A 13,596-nucleotide genomic window follows, 5' to 3' on the forward strand; every position below is an offset into this window, starting at 1 on the left:
TAAGCATTTTCCAAAAAGTTGATTATTATTCTATTAAAAGATATGTTTGATTTTAGATAAAAGTAAACCTGCTCTGTAAATGTCTTCATCTGGAGAATGTCTCAACAGTAAAATAAATCTTTAAATTCTAACATCATCTAGAGTATAGTAAGAAATACTTTTAAGAATATCAGCAATCACTTAGCAAAGATTAACGGTGATAGATCTTATTTAAAAAATAACCCATATAACATGGAATTTATATACACTACCAGTCAAAGTCTGGACACACCTTTTAATTCAATGTTTTTTGTTTAGGGATTTATTTTCTGCATTCTAGAACAATACTGGAGATTTCAAAACTATGAAATAACACACATGGACTTAAGTAATCCATATGTAACGACAACAAAAAAACAGTCAGTTGTTATTTTAAGACACGAAGGTCAGGTGTTCTGGAATAGTTCTGGCAAGAACAGTATTGTCAAGTGCATTTGCAAAACCCATCAAGCACCATGATGAAACTGGCTCACATGAAGACCATCCCAGTAAAGCAAGACCAAAACTTACTTCTGCTGCAGAGGAGAAGTTCATTTAGAGTTACCAGCCTCAGAAATCACCAATTAACAGCACCTCAGATTAGAGCCATTATGAAGGCTTTACAGAGCATCAGTAGCAGACATATCTCAATATCAACTGTTCAAAGGACATTATTGTGGATTTCGGCCGCCTTCAGCATTGTTTTACAATGTAGAAAGAAATAAACATCCGGAAAGACCATGGAATTAGAAGGTGTGTCCAAACTTTTGACTGGCAGTGTAATAATATTGATTACAAGCCAAACGTATTGAAATAAACGTTGAATTTACCGAGCATTAAAGTGAGATGAAGATTCCACATCCTGGTCCTTAAGATGTAAACCAGTTTGATGTCCAGTGTCCAGCTCCCAGTGGGCAATTTGATGTCAAAACGACATCAAATTGATGCCAAAATATTGTGTCAAAAAACAGGTCAAAAATGCAAATCAGGCTGACGTCAAAAACTTGACGTCAATTTGACATCCACATATTGAGGTCTTATTTTAAACACCACAATAATGACACAAAAGTAAAATAAATATTTTATTTAACAGGCTACAATTCAAAATACAATACAAATATAATCTGGATTTTGTATCCCATGAAGGTTTCTATACTGTACTAATATGTTGCTATACTACATACTACTACTACATAGTTTGGACTTATGAATGATAGATAATTATGGATAAATTAAGATTCTGAATCTGAACACAGATCAATTGCTGTTTGGCCCTTTTGGTGTCCCATACCCCCATATCTGTCAGGAGCAGATCGGAGATAGTTCTTGATGTCTTTTTTTATATCAGCCTCTGATGATGCTGGGTCTGACTGCTGTACAGCACCTAAATAAAGATAGAGCAACTTGTATCACTTGTTTTAAGACATAGCATAAATTATAACATTTTTAGCAACCATCACTCGTACTAGCAATCCACAAAGCAATCAAAACTCTCTAAAAACCACTTAGATGAGTGTTCCTCACGATTTTTTCAAGTGAGCTGCACCAGCAAAATAAATTCAACAGGTGAGCCGCGAGAAAAAAAGATTACACACAAAAATACACATAACTGCCTAGTACAATATGCAATGCAATTAGCCACTGCCATTCCAATAATAAAAATGGGTAACAGTAAACTAACAGCTGACATTCTGCACACTGTGCAGAATGACTGTTGTTGGACAATACATCCTGTAATATTAGAAGAGTGATCAAGTACTACATAAATACCTGTTATAACTTGGCAGAGCTGTGTTTTGCCAAAGGCATTCTTTCTTTGGCCCTGTCCCATCCATGTTCATCATGGCCATCAACCTGTTTGTAAGAACTCTGCCAACAGGAAAAAGACAAGCAAGTGAAATCAGTAACCAGTATTTGTTTAGCTGAATTAACAATAGAAATTAAGTTTCTCTCATTTGCGTTGGTGCATTTCTCGGATCACAATGTGATCTGACAATTTAAACGCGGATATCACTCCTAAAGCTCTCAAAATGTGTATTTACCACATTGGTCCTCTTAGCAGTATGAAAAACAAACCTTTATTCATTTTCTGAATGGATTACATACAGTATAGCGAAAAAAGCATGAAGAGTGCTCCCTTTATAATCACTAACAAGCTGCCATTCACTTCAGTTAACTGCAATCTCACAAATTTCCAGTATAATCAATAAATACACTGCAGACTGCACAATGAATTTTTGATTTAATCTCACATACAGTATTGTGTAAGTTTGTACTGTTAACATTTATATATGCCATACAGAAGTTCAATGGCATAAATACTTACTTTTGAGAAATAAACTAAACATTTTGAGCATGTTACAAGCTTTTGCATGTAATCCACTGTGTGGTGCTATTTGCATTATTTTGAGAAATGCTGAGAAATGCACATGATGGTTCGAAATATTAAGGATAGTTCGTGAAATGCACCAAAGCGACTGAGAAACTGTGACCAGCCTTCGAGCAGAGGACTGTTGTACAGTTTTTCTTAAGTCACTTCATTCATCATTAACATTTGCACAACAGTAATTGCTTTACTTGAACTAATTAGTGCAAATTGCACAATTTTACAGTACCTGTAAAATGCTTAGCAAAATCCCTAGTTTATGTCTTAAAGGCAAGTACATTATGCCATTCAACATGCCAGTGCCATCAGAATGAACAGTTAATGCATCACTTATGGACAAAAGGGTCAGAATGGTTAGCCATGTTGTCAATATACTGTAACACTCTGTGAGCTAAAGTAACAAGTGATTAGATGATGTGAAAGCTGTTCTAGAAGTTGAGAATTGCAATTCTGATATGAGAAATGCACCAAAGCAACTGAGAAAAATTGTATTATGGAGTTTCATTTACCTTTTCTTCATCCCATTTTTCACACAGTCCTCACGGTTTGCACCCCCAATCTTGACCAAATGAGACATCTGAAAACATTTTTAAAAATGGACAATTTCAACCAGGAACAGTATTCAGAAACTACTGAATAGGAGAGGTACAATATATTATACTGACCATCAGATTCTTCTTTCCTTCATCAGCCAGTTGCCCTTCTAGATTCTTGAGCTCACGCCTGCTGTTAATGTTCTCCAGGTGAAAATGAGAGTTTGGGGGCTCATAGTTTTGGCCAACCTGGGACAGCTTTGCCCGAATATCAGCCAGGAGATAGATGACCTGCCTTTGGAACTCTGAAAGTCGAATCGGAATGAAAACAATATGTTCTATTTGCAACAACAGTCCTTAAAAAATGAGGTATACTTATTTCCATTATCTAATGGAAATAGGTCACCGCCCTCTCTGTGCTGGCTCCCACTACATGGAGTGTGGGATCACAGATGAGAAAGGCAAGAGCGCTGGTGTGTAGAGTTGTGCCGTGGAGTGTGGGATCTCTGGGGTGGAGAGCTGTGGTGTGGAGTGTGGGATCTCTGGTGAGGAGAGCTGTGACGTAGAGTGTGGGATCTCCGGTGAGGAGAGCTGTGGTATGGAGTGTGGGATCTCTGGTGAGGAGAGCTGTGACGTAGAGTGTGGGATCTCTGGTGAGGAGAGCTGTGGTGTGGAGTGTGGGATCTCTGGTGAAGAGAGCTGTGACGTAGAGTGTGGGATCTCTGGGGTGGAGAGCTGTGGCTTGGAGTGTGGGATCTCTGGTGAGGAGAGCTGTGGCGTGGAGTGTGGGATCTCTGGTGAGGAGAGCTGTGGCGTGGAGTGTGGGATCTCTGGTGAGGAGAGCTGTGACGTAGAGTGTGGGATCTCTGGTGAGGAGAGCTGTGACGTAGAGTGTGGGATCTCTGGTGAGGAGAGCTGTGGTATGGAGTGTGGGATCTCTGGTGAGGAGAGCTGTGACGTAGAGTGTGGGATCTCTGGTGAGGAGAGCTGTGGTATGGAGTGTGGGATCTCTGGTGAGGAGAGCTGTGACGTAGAGTGTGGGATCTCTGGTGAGGAGAGCTGTGACGTAGAGTGTGGGATCTCCAGTGAGGAGAGCTGTGACGTAGAGTGTGGGATCTCCGGTGAGGAGAGCTGTGACGTAGAGTGTGGGATCTCTGGTGAGGAGAGCTGTGACGTAGAGTGTGGGATCTCCGGTGAGGAGAGCTGTGACGTAGAGTGTGGGATCTCTGGTGAGGAGAGCTGTGGTATGGAGTGTGGGATCTCTGGTGAGGAGAGCTGTGACGTAGAGTGTGGGATCTCTGGTGAGGAGAGCTGTGACGTAGAGTGTGGGATCTCCAGTGAGGAGAGCTGTGACGTAGAGTGTGGGATCTCCGGTGAGGAGAGCTGTGACGTAGAGTGTGGGATCTCTGGTGAGGAGAGCTGTGACGTAGAGTGTGGGATCTCCGGTGAGGAGAGCTGTGACGTAGAGTGTGGGATCTCCGGTGAGGAGAGCTGTGGTGTGGAGTGTGGGATCTCTGGTGAGGAGAGCTGTGGTGTGGAGTGTGGGATCTCTGGTGAGGAGAGCTGTGACGTAGAGTGTGGGATCTCTGGTGAGGAGAGCTGTGGTGTGGAGTGTGGGATCTCTGGTGAAGAGAGCTGTGACGTAGAGTGTGGGATCTCTGGGGTGGAGAGCTGTGGCTTGGAGTGTGGGATCTCTGGTGAGGAGAGCTGTGGCGTGGAGTGTGGGATCTCTGGTGAGGAGAGCTGTGGCGTGGAGTGTGGGATCTCTGGTGAGGAGAGCTGTGGCATGGAGTGTGGGATCTCTGGTGAGGAGAGCTGTGACATAGAGTGTGGGATCTCTGGTGAGGAGAGCTGTGACGTAGAGTGTGGGATCTCTGGTGAGGAGAGCTGTGACGTAGAGTGTGGGATCTCTGGCATGGAGTGTGGGACCGCTGGTAAGGAGAGCTGTGGGGTGGAGTGTGGGATCTCTGGCGTGGAGTGTGGGATCTCTGGCATGGAGTGTGGGACCGCTGGTAAGGAGAGCTGTGGGGTGGAGTGTGGGATCTCTGGCGTGGAGTGTGGGATCTCTGGCATGGAGTGTGGGACCGCTGGTAAGGAGAGCTGTGGGGTGGAGTGTGGGATCTCTGGCGTGGAGTGTGGGATCTCTGGCGTGGAGTGTGGGACCGCTGGTAAGGAGAGCTGTGGCGTGGAGTGTGGGATCTCTGGCATGGAGTATGGAGTCCATTTTCTTGAAACCGGTGGACTTGATGTCCTGACAGGCTGGAGTTTGTGCAACCTCTACAAACAATAATTCACCATTACGATGATAAATTTAAATACAAAAACTACAGAAAACACACTGACTCACGGCCACTCTGCACTGAGCGAACACAGAGCGTGGCAAAATATCTCCCTCTCATGACTTAAATTGACGTGATGTTTTTACGTTTTTTGAGAGCTGTCAAAGAAACTTCACTTTTTCTACTAACTTTGTGTCCTCTGAGACATTTTAAATCCTGCATTAACTTTTCATATGGTATTTTCATATAAGGTTAAATTCATCATGAAAAAAATGTGACCTGCAATATGCTCTTTAATTTGAATTTTTATTATATTTGTTTTCCCATTTCATTATACATTTTGTTTATTTACTGGATGAAAAACTTACACTTGTTATAATTTTGCATCCCGGAATGCCGTGGAGGCAGCAGATTATCATACGAGATTAATCTAAAATGGCGGAAGCGGTTCAAATAATCCAAAATGCAGGAGCCAACACATTCTTAGTCTGAACACTAAAGATAAAATTAAAATTACACCAAAATTAACATTACCCCTTCGACATTACAAAACCAGCTTAACAACGAAAATTCCTCTATTCACATATGCCACAGCAAGCTAAAATAATACAGGCTATAAAAATGGCGGGAAAACAGCATACACAAAAAGTACCAAACATCCTTGCACAGAGTCATATTTCATTAAAATGTTTTCTTCTAAGTGTTAAAAGTTGCCCAACATAATTTATGTTCTACATTTTTATGAGTTGTCAACACATTTACTCGCCTGATAAAAAGACACAGCGCGAGTCTACGAGCCTGCAGGTATGACACAAGCTCACGGTAATGTGAAGGGTTCGTTAGGATTGATTCTGGAGTCTTCAATTGGATCTCGTCACCCCTCCCCTATTGCAAAGCACCATCTACAGGTGTGGCGGTAAACAGTAGAGAAAGTATTTCTCGATGCGAAAAGGAATAATTTCAGGAAATAAAAAAATAAATAAATATTAGATTAATTCCAAATTTGTAGGGGTGCCTGTTATTGTTATTCAGACAGGAAATGTTTTTTCACTGTGAACAATTAGGACTACTATAAATTAATTAACTGGCAAAACATATTGTAATTTCAGCAAATGTATTGTAATTACACAGCATTAACATTTAAATTACTGAGATTAAAGAAAAAGTCACCAGTAATAGAGGAGGCCTAGAAAAGTGCTATTTAAACAGCTGAATCATTGATGTCAATGTGATGTCAATATGACATCAGTTTCACATCTAAAACATGACAATTGTTAATTGAACATCAAACATTTTGGCCTACATATATAAAAAATCAATTTCAGTGTAGGATTAACTTCCTATTTTAAACCAATTACCACTGGAAGAAATTGCCTTCCAAACTGAATTTAAAATAATGTTATACAGCATCTTGATCAAGTCTTGACTAATATTTCATGTCAAATTGATATCAACGTGCCCGCTGGGATTACAGTGTCCACTGCTGCTGTCTTCTAACAAGGAACCTCATGAGCTAAAAATGGCCGATGTTTTTTTCTTCTTCATGCAACCAAAGAGGTGGAGTTTCTTTTTGGTCACTTCCTGTTAAAGCGAGGCAAAAACCCTAAACTATTTTTGCTGCACATAACTGTTAAATCAGGTTAAGATGTCTTGTGGATAAAGGCAATTTGATAACTAACCCTGCAGATCACAATATTTCTAATATTTCTGATTTTATTTTGTTTTAATATTTTTGAAATTTTATATATTTCCATCTATTCATGTAATTTTCTATGTTTTTTTTGTTTGTTTTTTTTTTCCAAAAAAAAGTTACAATACCAAAAGTTCTGAATACTTAATGTCACAAGTTTTATTTTGTATTATTTTTTTTTTATTATTTATTTATTTATTTATTTATTTATTATTATTAATTATATAATAATTAATTATAATAATTGACTGTTTTTTTGTGAGGCTTCATTCAGTTTAGTGTTATTGTAGTCACTGCTGCACTCTTTCCATGGTGACTTCTTGAGGTTATGATGAAAGTGTCATTTTTTTGTATCAGCAAGTTTCCAGTGTTGACCAGATCCCTTTTTTTTTTTCTTAAAAGCAGAAACCATAAAACTAATAGCGAAACCACAATGACACTAAGAACATTTCTAGTACAAGTAAGACCTTCTCACATCTACATTATTTAAAGCAACACCTCAGAAACGTGTGGGTTATGAGTGTAACACTGAAATAAGTATATAATTAATTAACTGATCTTCAACTTTCAACCTGCCATGACTTGACTCTTTTTCTGTTACTTTTACTTAATATTTGAGTGTGTTTTCATGTTCTAGCAATCAGGAAGAGGTTGATAATGAGGTAAAACACAAAAAACATACTGACTTGTACAATCTAATCTGGTAAAATTATTTCGCTGGACACAGAAAAGTCAGATGTTTGCTTAGTAAGATGAACCAGTAACTAGAAAAAGTCTGAAGTAAACTAAACCATACCACTTGTGTTCACATTTAATTTATCGTGTAGTTCAACCTATAAAAAATATATATATCTTTTGTCATTTTGTAGACAATAACTTGAAAATTTCTGACTGAAGCTAACTCCTTAAGACAAACAACTGCTTTTGTAAAATGTAAAACTGCTTTTGTAAAATGTAAAACTGCATCAGAACCGGTTATAGCATCTGACAAATGGCCTGTATGGAATTAGCATAATAGAGATATTGTCTGACTATTCGAGGTTGGGGTGGGGCTCCACGCCATACACACCACACACACTTTGCTCAGACTGTGCAAAAACCAAAGAACTTCGTGGCCTGTCAGTGGGCAAGCACATCTTAGGGAGAGGTTCTGTCATTCATTTCTTCAAATATGGTTGCTGAGGACAACACCCAGCCACTACTGAGTTTCTTGTGTTCACATTATCCTGATTATTGATAATATCTTGCAGCATTTAAGGATTCTCACTCCACATTCTCTTTGTGAAGGATACACACTGTGCTTCAATATCAGTCTATAACCCAGCCGTTGTTTATCGACTGTCTTTTTGGGTTAATCTCATTGTTATTTTCTCGGCTTGTTTTTGCCTACCCTAATTCTTGTTGTTGTTTAGATAGAAAAAGTGAATGTTAATCACAATAATCATAAATAACCAGTTCATGAGGGTTTTCATTTACTCCATTATTATCCATGTGATATTTCAAGTGTTTATGTGGCAGAAGTAGAATTTGCCACAACAAGACTTAGCCTGACCCTTGTCTGTATATTTAGTTTGGTCTTACTGTCCATTGCTGCTGTCTTCTCACAGAAATACTCATGAGGTCTTTTCCCCATGAAACTGAAGAGGTGGAGTTTATTTTTTTCTGTTCCTATTTCTGTGATGGGTTCAAATGTGCAGTAAATGCCACTTCTACACTATCAGAAGCACTTGTCTAGTCTTCATTTATTAAAATGATTGATAATATACTTGTGTGAGTATAAAATTATAAAGTATAACCAGGGAACTGCTTTGTGTCCTTCATGCCATGATTTATTCACCCAGTTTAATGGCAAGAGAGGCTTGTTAATGAGCTGAACTATATTGCTGGACACAGAAATGTCCTTTTAAATTATATTCAGCAGAAACCATTAATCACATAAGTCCAAAAAAGGGAACAGCTCTGGTTAGAGAAATGTATTAGAGCCCACAGAGTGTCTCAAACATCGACTTCGTATTGTGACTTCTGTTCATCTCGTCTCTCACCATCTTACAGAGATAAAAGAAAACAGCAAACCACTATGTCTTTCTTTGTCACCGATAGGTGTTTCTACATCATTAAAACACACTCTAGTACACAGTACTAACTTTTTGTACTAATCGGGAAGTGAGAATTAACATTATCTATATATGAAAACAAAAACTGAAATATGCCTCAGCGTTAGAGAACATTAAGGGTTTTAATGTTCAATCATCAAAAATTTCTCACAATAGTTTTAGAGATCAAATTCCAACACCAGAAAGACTTTTAAGGATTAACACAAATTGAATTTATTAATAAAATAGGTCAAGAAAGGGAAATCAAATTATAGTATTTATAAAGTCCCATTACCTAAAAATCGTCTAATAAAACTAACTCACTAACTCAACAAAATCAAATGTTCAGTAAATGTTTCTGCAAAACATTACACTTTAAATTACACTAAATTATAGTAGACAGAACCCATGAACCAAATGAAACAATATTAATAATTGTACAGAAAAATAATCAATCATATTCAAAACAATGAATTCAACTGGTTCAGTTCAAACATCTAAACAAATTAAATACAGTTTAAAAAATAAAATAATAATAATCACAATTATTCAGTAGATTTTCTCAAAATAAACAATAATGCACTCTGTATTGTTGAGGCATGTGAGAACAAACTCTATACGAGGTCCATCTATCACACTAGCGGTAACATATTAGCGTAGCGATTAGCATCCATGAAATAGCTTGCTAAGAAAATGGAATACCAACTAACGCATCACACGGTCTGTTCTACAACACAATCTTTAGAACAGACAGTGAACGCTTAAACTGCTTTTTATGAAAACGCCACTCTCCGACACATCACATCCTTCTATCTTTCCTACCTCTCTCTTTCCCACTTCTCATTAGCTAACATACCCACTTGGGATTCACCCAACCCATGCAGTTAATCATCCAAATATAAACATTCTATTAGAGAAGTTTCTAGAATGGGGGAACACATTAGTATACAAAGTATGTACATTTGTGTATATAAAGTTCCAAACATTGCTTGTGCAACACCAAATACACTCCATACAGGAACATTCAAATGAATACACTGAGTGTGCTACATACAGAAGTTACAACTTAAACCTGCCAAAAGAGCAGAGATATTGCTATAAAGGATTAACGTGGTTACACAATCTGTCTTGGGGTCCAGGTAGAGCTACAGGACATGCACAATGATGGAGCCCCTGACGATAACTCTAATATAGTAGATAATAAAAGTCTAAAGACACTTTATTTACAGTTACAGGTGAGAAATATTAATATTGTGAGAAATATTAATATTGTAAAATAATAATAATAATAATAATAATAATAATAATAATAATAATAATAATAATAATGAAACAAGATAAATCATGTCACATCTATGTCCTCCTTTCATGTGACTATAGTAACTAACAAAACTGAAGTGAGAAACAAATAAAAATGTTTCAGAGAAAAAAGGAATGAATTTACAATAACCTGTTTGCATAAGCGTACACACCCCTTAAGTAGTGCAGTAGTACAACCTTTTTTATTTGAACCTTTTGCTGTTGTAAATGCAAAAGGCACTGCAACAAAGTCTGCTACTTTTGCATGTACTACAGCATCTAGTCTGGCTAAGAGTCTACCATTTTAGCACCTCTTGATTTGCCACTTTGGTTTAGTTTCTGATTAAAACTGTTCATTGTCTGACCCTTGCCTTGTCTTGACTTGCCCTGGGATTATGTATCTGTTTTGTTTGCTACCTTTTTAATAAACACAGATCACCTGCACTTGTGTCTGTACCTAAATCACTTTATGTAAACCATGATGGATATTGGATAATCATTTAGTTCTCCACACTACTATAAATAGTTTGCATAAATATCTGCATCTTCATAGTCATTGTCCGTGTCACGTATCTGTTCCACAGCATAATCCGCATCACTTCTTTTTTCATCAGCCTCGACATTAATGTAGTCGTTATCCAAGTCCTCCGAATCATCCTTCTGGTAGAAAATCGTTTCCATGTTTTCATAAGCTTCTTCATCATCTGTCTCAATCTCCGCTTGGGGAAACTCGTATGTGTTTTTGGCACCTACAAATTGATTTGTAGTTAACAGATCATTTTTCTAGATAAAAATTCAATTTCCACAAAAATAATATAAGTAATAAATAAAACTGTCCGTGTTCTGCTGTGATACAAAAATAATCAACAATGTTGATTACATCCTAAATGTTTTTAGTATTGTCATGCCTTGGAAAATTGGCAATAATTTATTTTTTCATGAATAAAAAAAAATTAAATATACTTTTTTATTCATTATGATTGATTCTGACACTGGACTTCTTCCATAAATGCTAAAGAAACTTACTGTTGCTTAAACTTACACAAATACATACGTTTATTTGAAAAAAAAAAAAAAAGTCAGCTGTCAAATCAGATTTAAGAATGTGTCATCACTGTGGAGTACAACATAATCATATTGATGTTATTTTTTAATGTACTGAAACATTTATGAGTTTTGACAACTCACGCTGTGAATCATTCTTCATCTCTTTCTGACATTTCCGTCTTTTCTGTGTCTTCACAAAGCAAATGATGAGTAGAACTAACATGAGAAGCAGTCCTCCTGCTACTCCAATACCAATGTAGGGAGCCAGAGATGCTAAAAGAAAAATCATCAAGTTTTTTAAATATTGAACTGCAGAACACAAAAAACAGACCTAGTTTATTTTAACATACCTTTCACAGTGACGAAAAGGGCTTCAGTGGGAGTGGAGGTACAGGTACGTGAAGACACGTTAACTTCATAAGTACAGCTGTAGTTTCCCTGATGATCAAAATCTGCTTCAGGAAAAAGGAAGACGGCTGAGTGGTTAACAGCTGACTGAGTTCTGGTGATGTTGGATCCACTGAACCCCAAGTGGAAAGAACCTCCTGGATACTGAGGTTCAGTGGAGCAGATGATGGAGAAGCCATAGCCCCTGATCATTTCTGGTCCTTCAGGCCCATAGTGGGACCATCCATCAGCAGCACTGAAGGAGATATTGGGCTGCTGCAAGTTCACTATAAAACAACAGGCATGATTTGTCAGGAATTGTAAATATAAAAGACAATGAACATGGATCTTACTGAAAAGAAATTTACAAAAGTAGACTGCAATAAAATCTGTGAATTCTGTGTGGTATTGGTAGTAAATGTCCAGAAAATGTCACTTACCCACAGTGATGGTAATAGAGTTGCTCCTGGATGATGTGGAGTCACTTTCCCTGTAGGAGTAGTCACAGGTGTACTGACCCTGATGTGATTCATCTACAGTCAGATTAAATGTTGTTGTAGTCTCTGCAGTTTGATTCTTTATTAATGTCCCAGTTTTATAGAAACTGAAGTCTACAGAGATGCATGTTGGACTGGGTGTGGTACATGTGAACTGAAGAACTTCTCCAGGTGAGACCACAGAGTTTGGGGAGATCCGAGTCAGTGTGGGACTCTGCATGTCTTAAAAAAATATGTTTCATAATATAGTAAATGTATTCACTTTAAACAGGGTATTGATACAAATAAACAACCACAACTTACTTGAACACACGACACCTGCATCTGCATCATGTCCACAGTTCTCTACTCCAAATCCCCTGTGTAAACACTGATCTATGTAGCTCTCAGTTCCTTTACACTGAACATCATCCAGCCAGGTTGGTTCATTTCCCTGACCAAATTTGGAATTTCCAGGAGCACTGATGGCTTTACCACATCCAAGCTGTCTACACACCACCTCTGCATCCTTTAAGTCCCAGAGATGATCACACACTGTTCCCCACTGGGCTCTGTGCTGGATCTCCACTCGACCACAACAGTTACTCGGACCATTCATCAGCCTGATCTCTCGAACTGTGTTAATTTATGAAAAGACAGAAGGGTTTTATTAATGACTTATTTTTGTTTGTACCAGTTAGATTGAGTTATAAAAAGAAATAATATTAGAAACAAAGGTAGCTGTTAAGTCATTACCACAGTCTCAGCTAAACAATCAAACATGTGCTAGGTATATACAGTGAAAAACTGTAATGTGGCTCTTTCATGCAGGTTTTACACATTTTCCCCCCCAAAATGATTACAGTCAGGGCAAAATATTTAAGCCTATAGTGCACACCTCACAAGACTAAGTGATGGCAGTTTAATTTGGCTTAATGAAAAATTATTTTGTAAAAATATGTATATACACAGTGAGACATGTCTAACCTTAAGCAACCATGACCCTTTCACTGGTTCACCAATTGTCCTTCTTTAGACTACTTTTTGTAGGTATTAATCACTGCATACAGGGAACACCACACAAGATCTGCTGTTTTGGAGATGCCCTGATCCAGTTGTCCAGCCATCATAATTTTATCAAAGTCACTCAGCTCCTTATGCTTGCCTACTTTTCCTGCATTACCTTCGAGAGCTAACTGTTCTAATGTATACCACTACTTTACTGGTGCCACTGAAACAAAATAATAAATGTTATTCGTTCCACATATCAGTGGTTTTAATGTTTTGCCTGTGTTTAATCTGTGTATAACAGCCCACAAACACACAGCAATGTTCTACAAATTGTTGATTAATATTCTATAACATCTTTATAGTAATGTGTTTGTGCT

The 13,596-nt window shown here is 37.9% G+C and overlaps 1 protein-coding gene and 1 long non-coding RNA gene across 3 annotated transcripts in view; both read right to left on the reverse strand.

Annotated features, from left to right (window-relative positions):
- Positions 1 to 1,281: 1,281 nt before the first annotated feature.
- Positions 1,282 to 2,958, reverse strand: LOC131363914 (uncharacterized). The gene is made up of 3 exons (XR_009206400.1): positions 2,914 to 2,958; positions 1,789 to 1,887; positions 1,282 to 1,402 (listed from the first exon to the last, which is right to left on the reverse strand). It is a non-coding gene; the product is annotated as an uncharacterized LOC131363914 (long non-coding RNA).
- A 6,213-nt stretch (positions 2,959 to 9,171) lies between these two features.
- LOC131363833 (deleted in malignant brain tumors 1 protein-like) overlaps positions 9,172 to 13,596 on the reverse strand; it is a 12,306-nt gene continuing 7,881 nt past the window's right edge. The window contains exons 5-9 of one of the 2 annotated variants that reach the window (XM_058406762.1): positions 12,533 to 12,844; positions 12,173 to 12,451; positions 11,696 to 12,019; positions 11,487 to 11,618; positions 9,172 to 11,047 (exon numbers count right to left, since the gene is read on the reverse strand). In XM_058406762.1, the coding sequence (XP_058262745.1) occupies positions 10,815 to 11,047; positions 11,487 to 11,618; positions 11,696 to 12,019; positions 12,173 to 12,451; positions 12,533 to 12,844 (1,280 nt within the window). In that variant the 3' untranslated portion in view covers positions 9,172 to 10,814. The remainder of the gene's footprint in view (positions 11,048 to 11,486; positions 11,619 to 11,695; positions 12,020 to 12,172; positions 12,452 to 12,532; positions 12,845 to 13,596) is intronic. The other variant, XM_058406770.1, reaches the window with a different exon arrangement.

This window comes from Hemibagrus wyckioides, linkage group LG02 (assembly GCF_019097595.1).
Source record: "Hemibagrus wyckioides isolate EC202008001 linkage group LG02, SWU_Hwy_1.0, whole genome shotgun sequence".
In the NCBI taxonomy this organism is placed as follows: Eukaryota; Metazoa; Chordata; class Actinopteri; order Siluriformes; family Bagridae; genus Hemibagrus; species Hemibagrus wyckioides.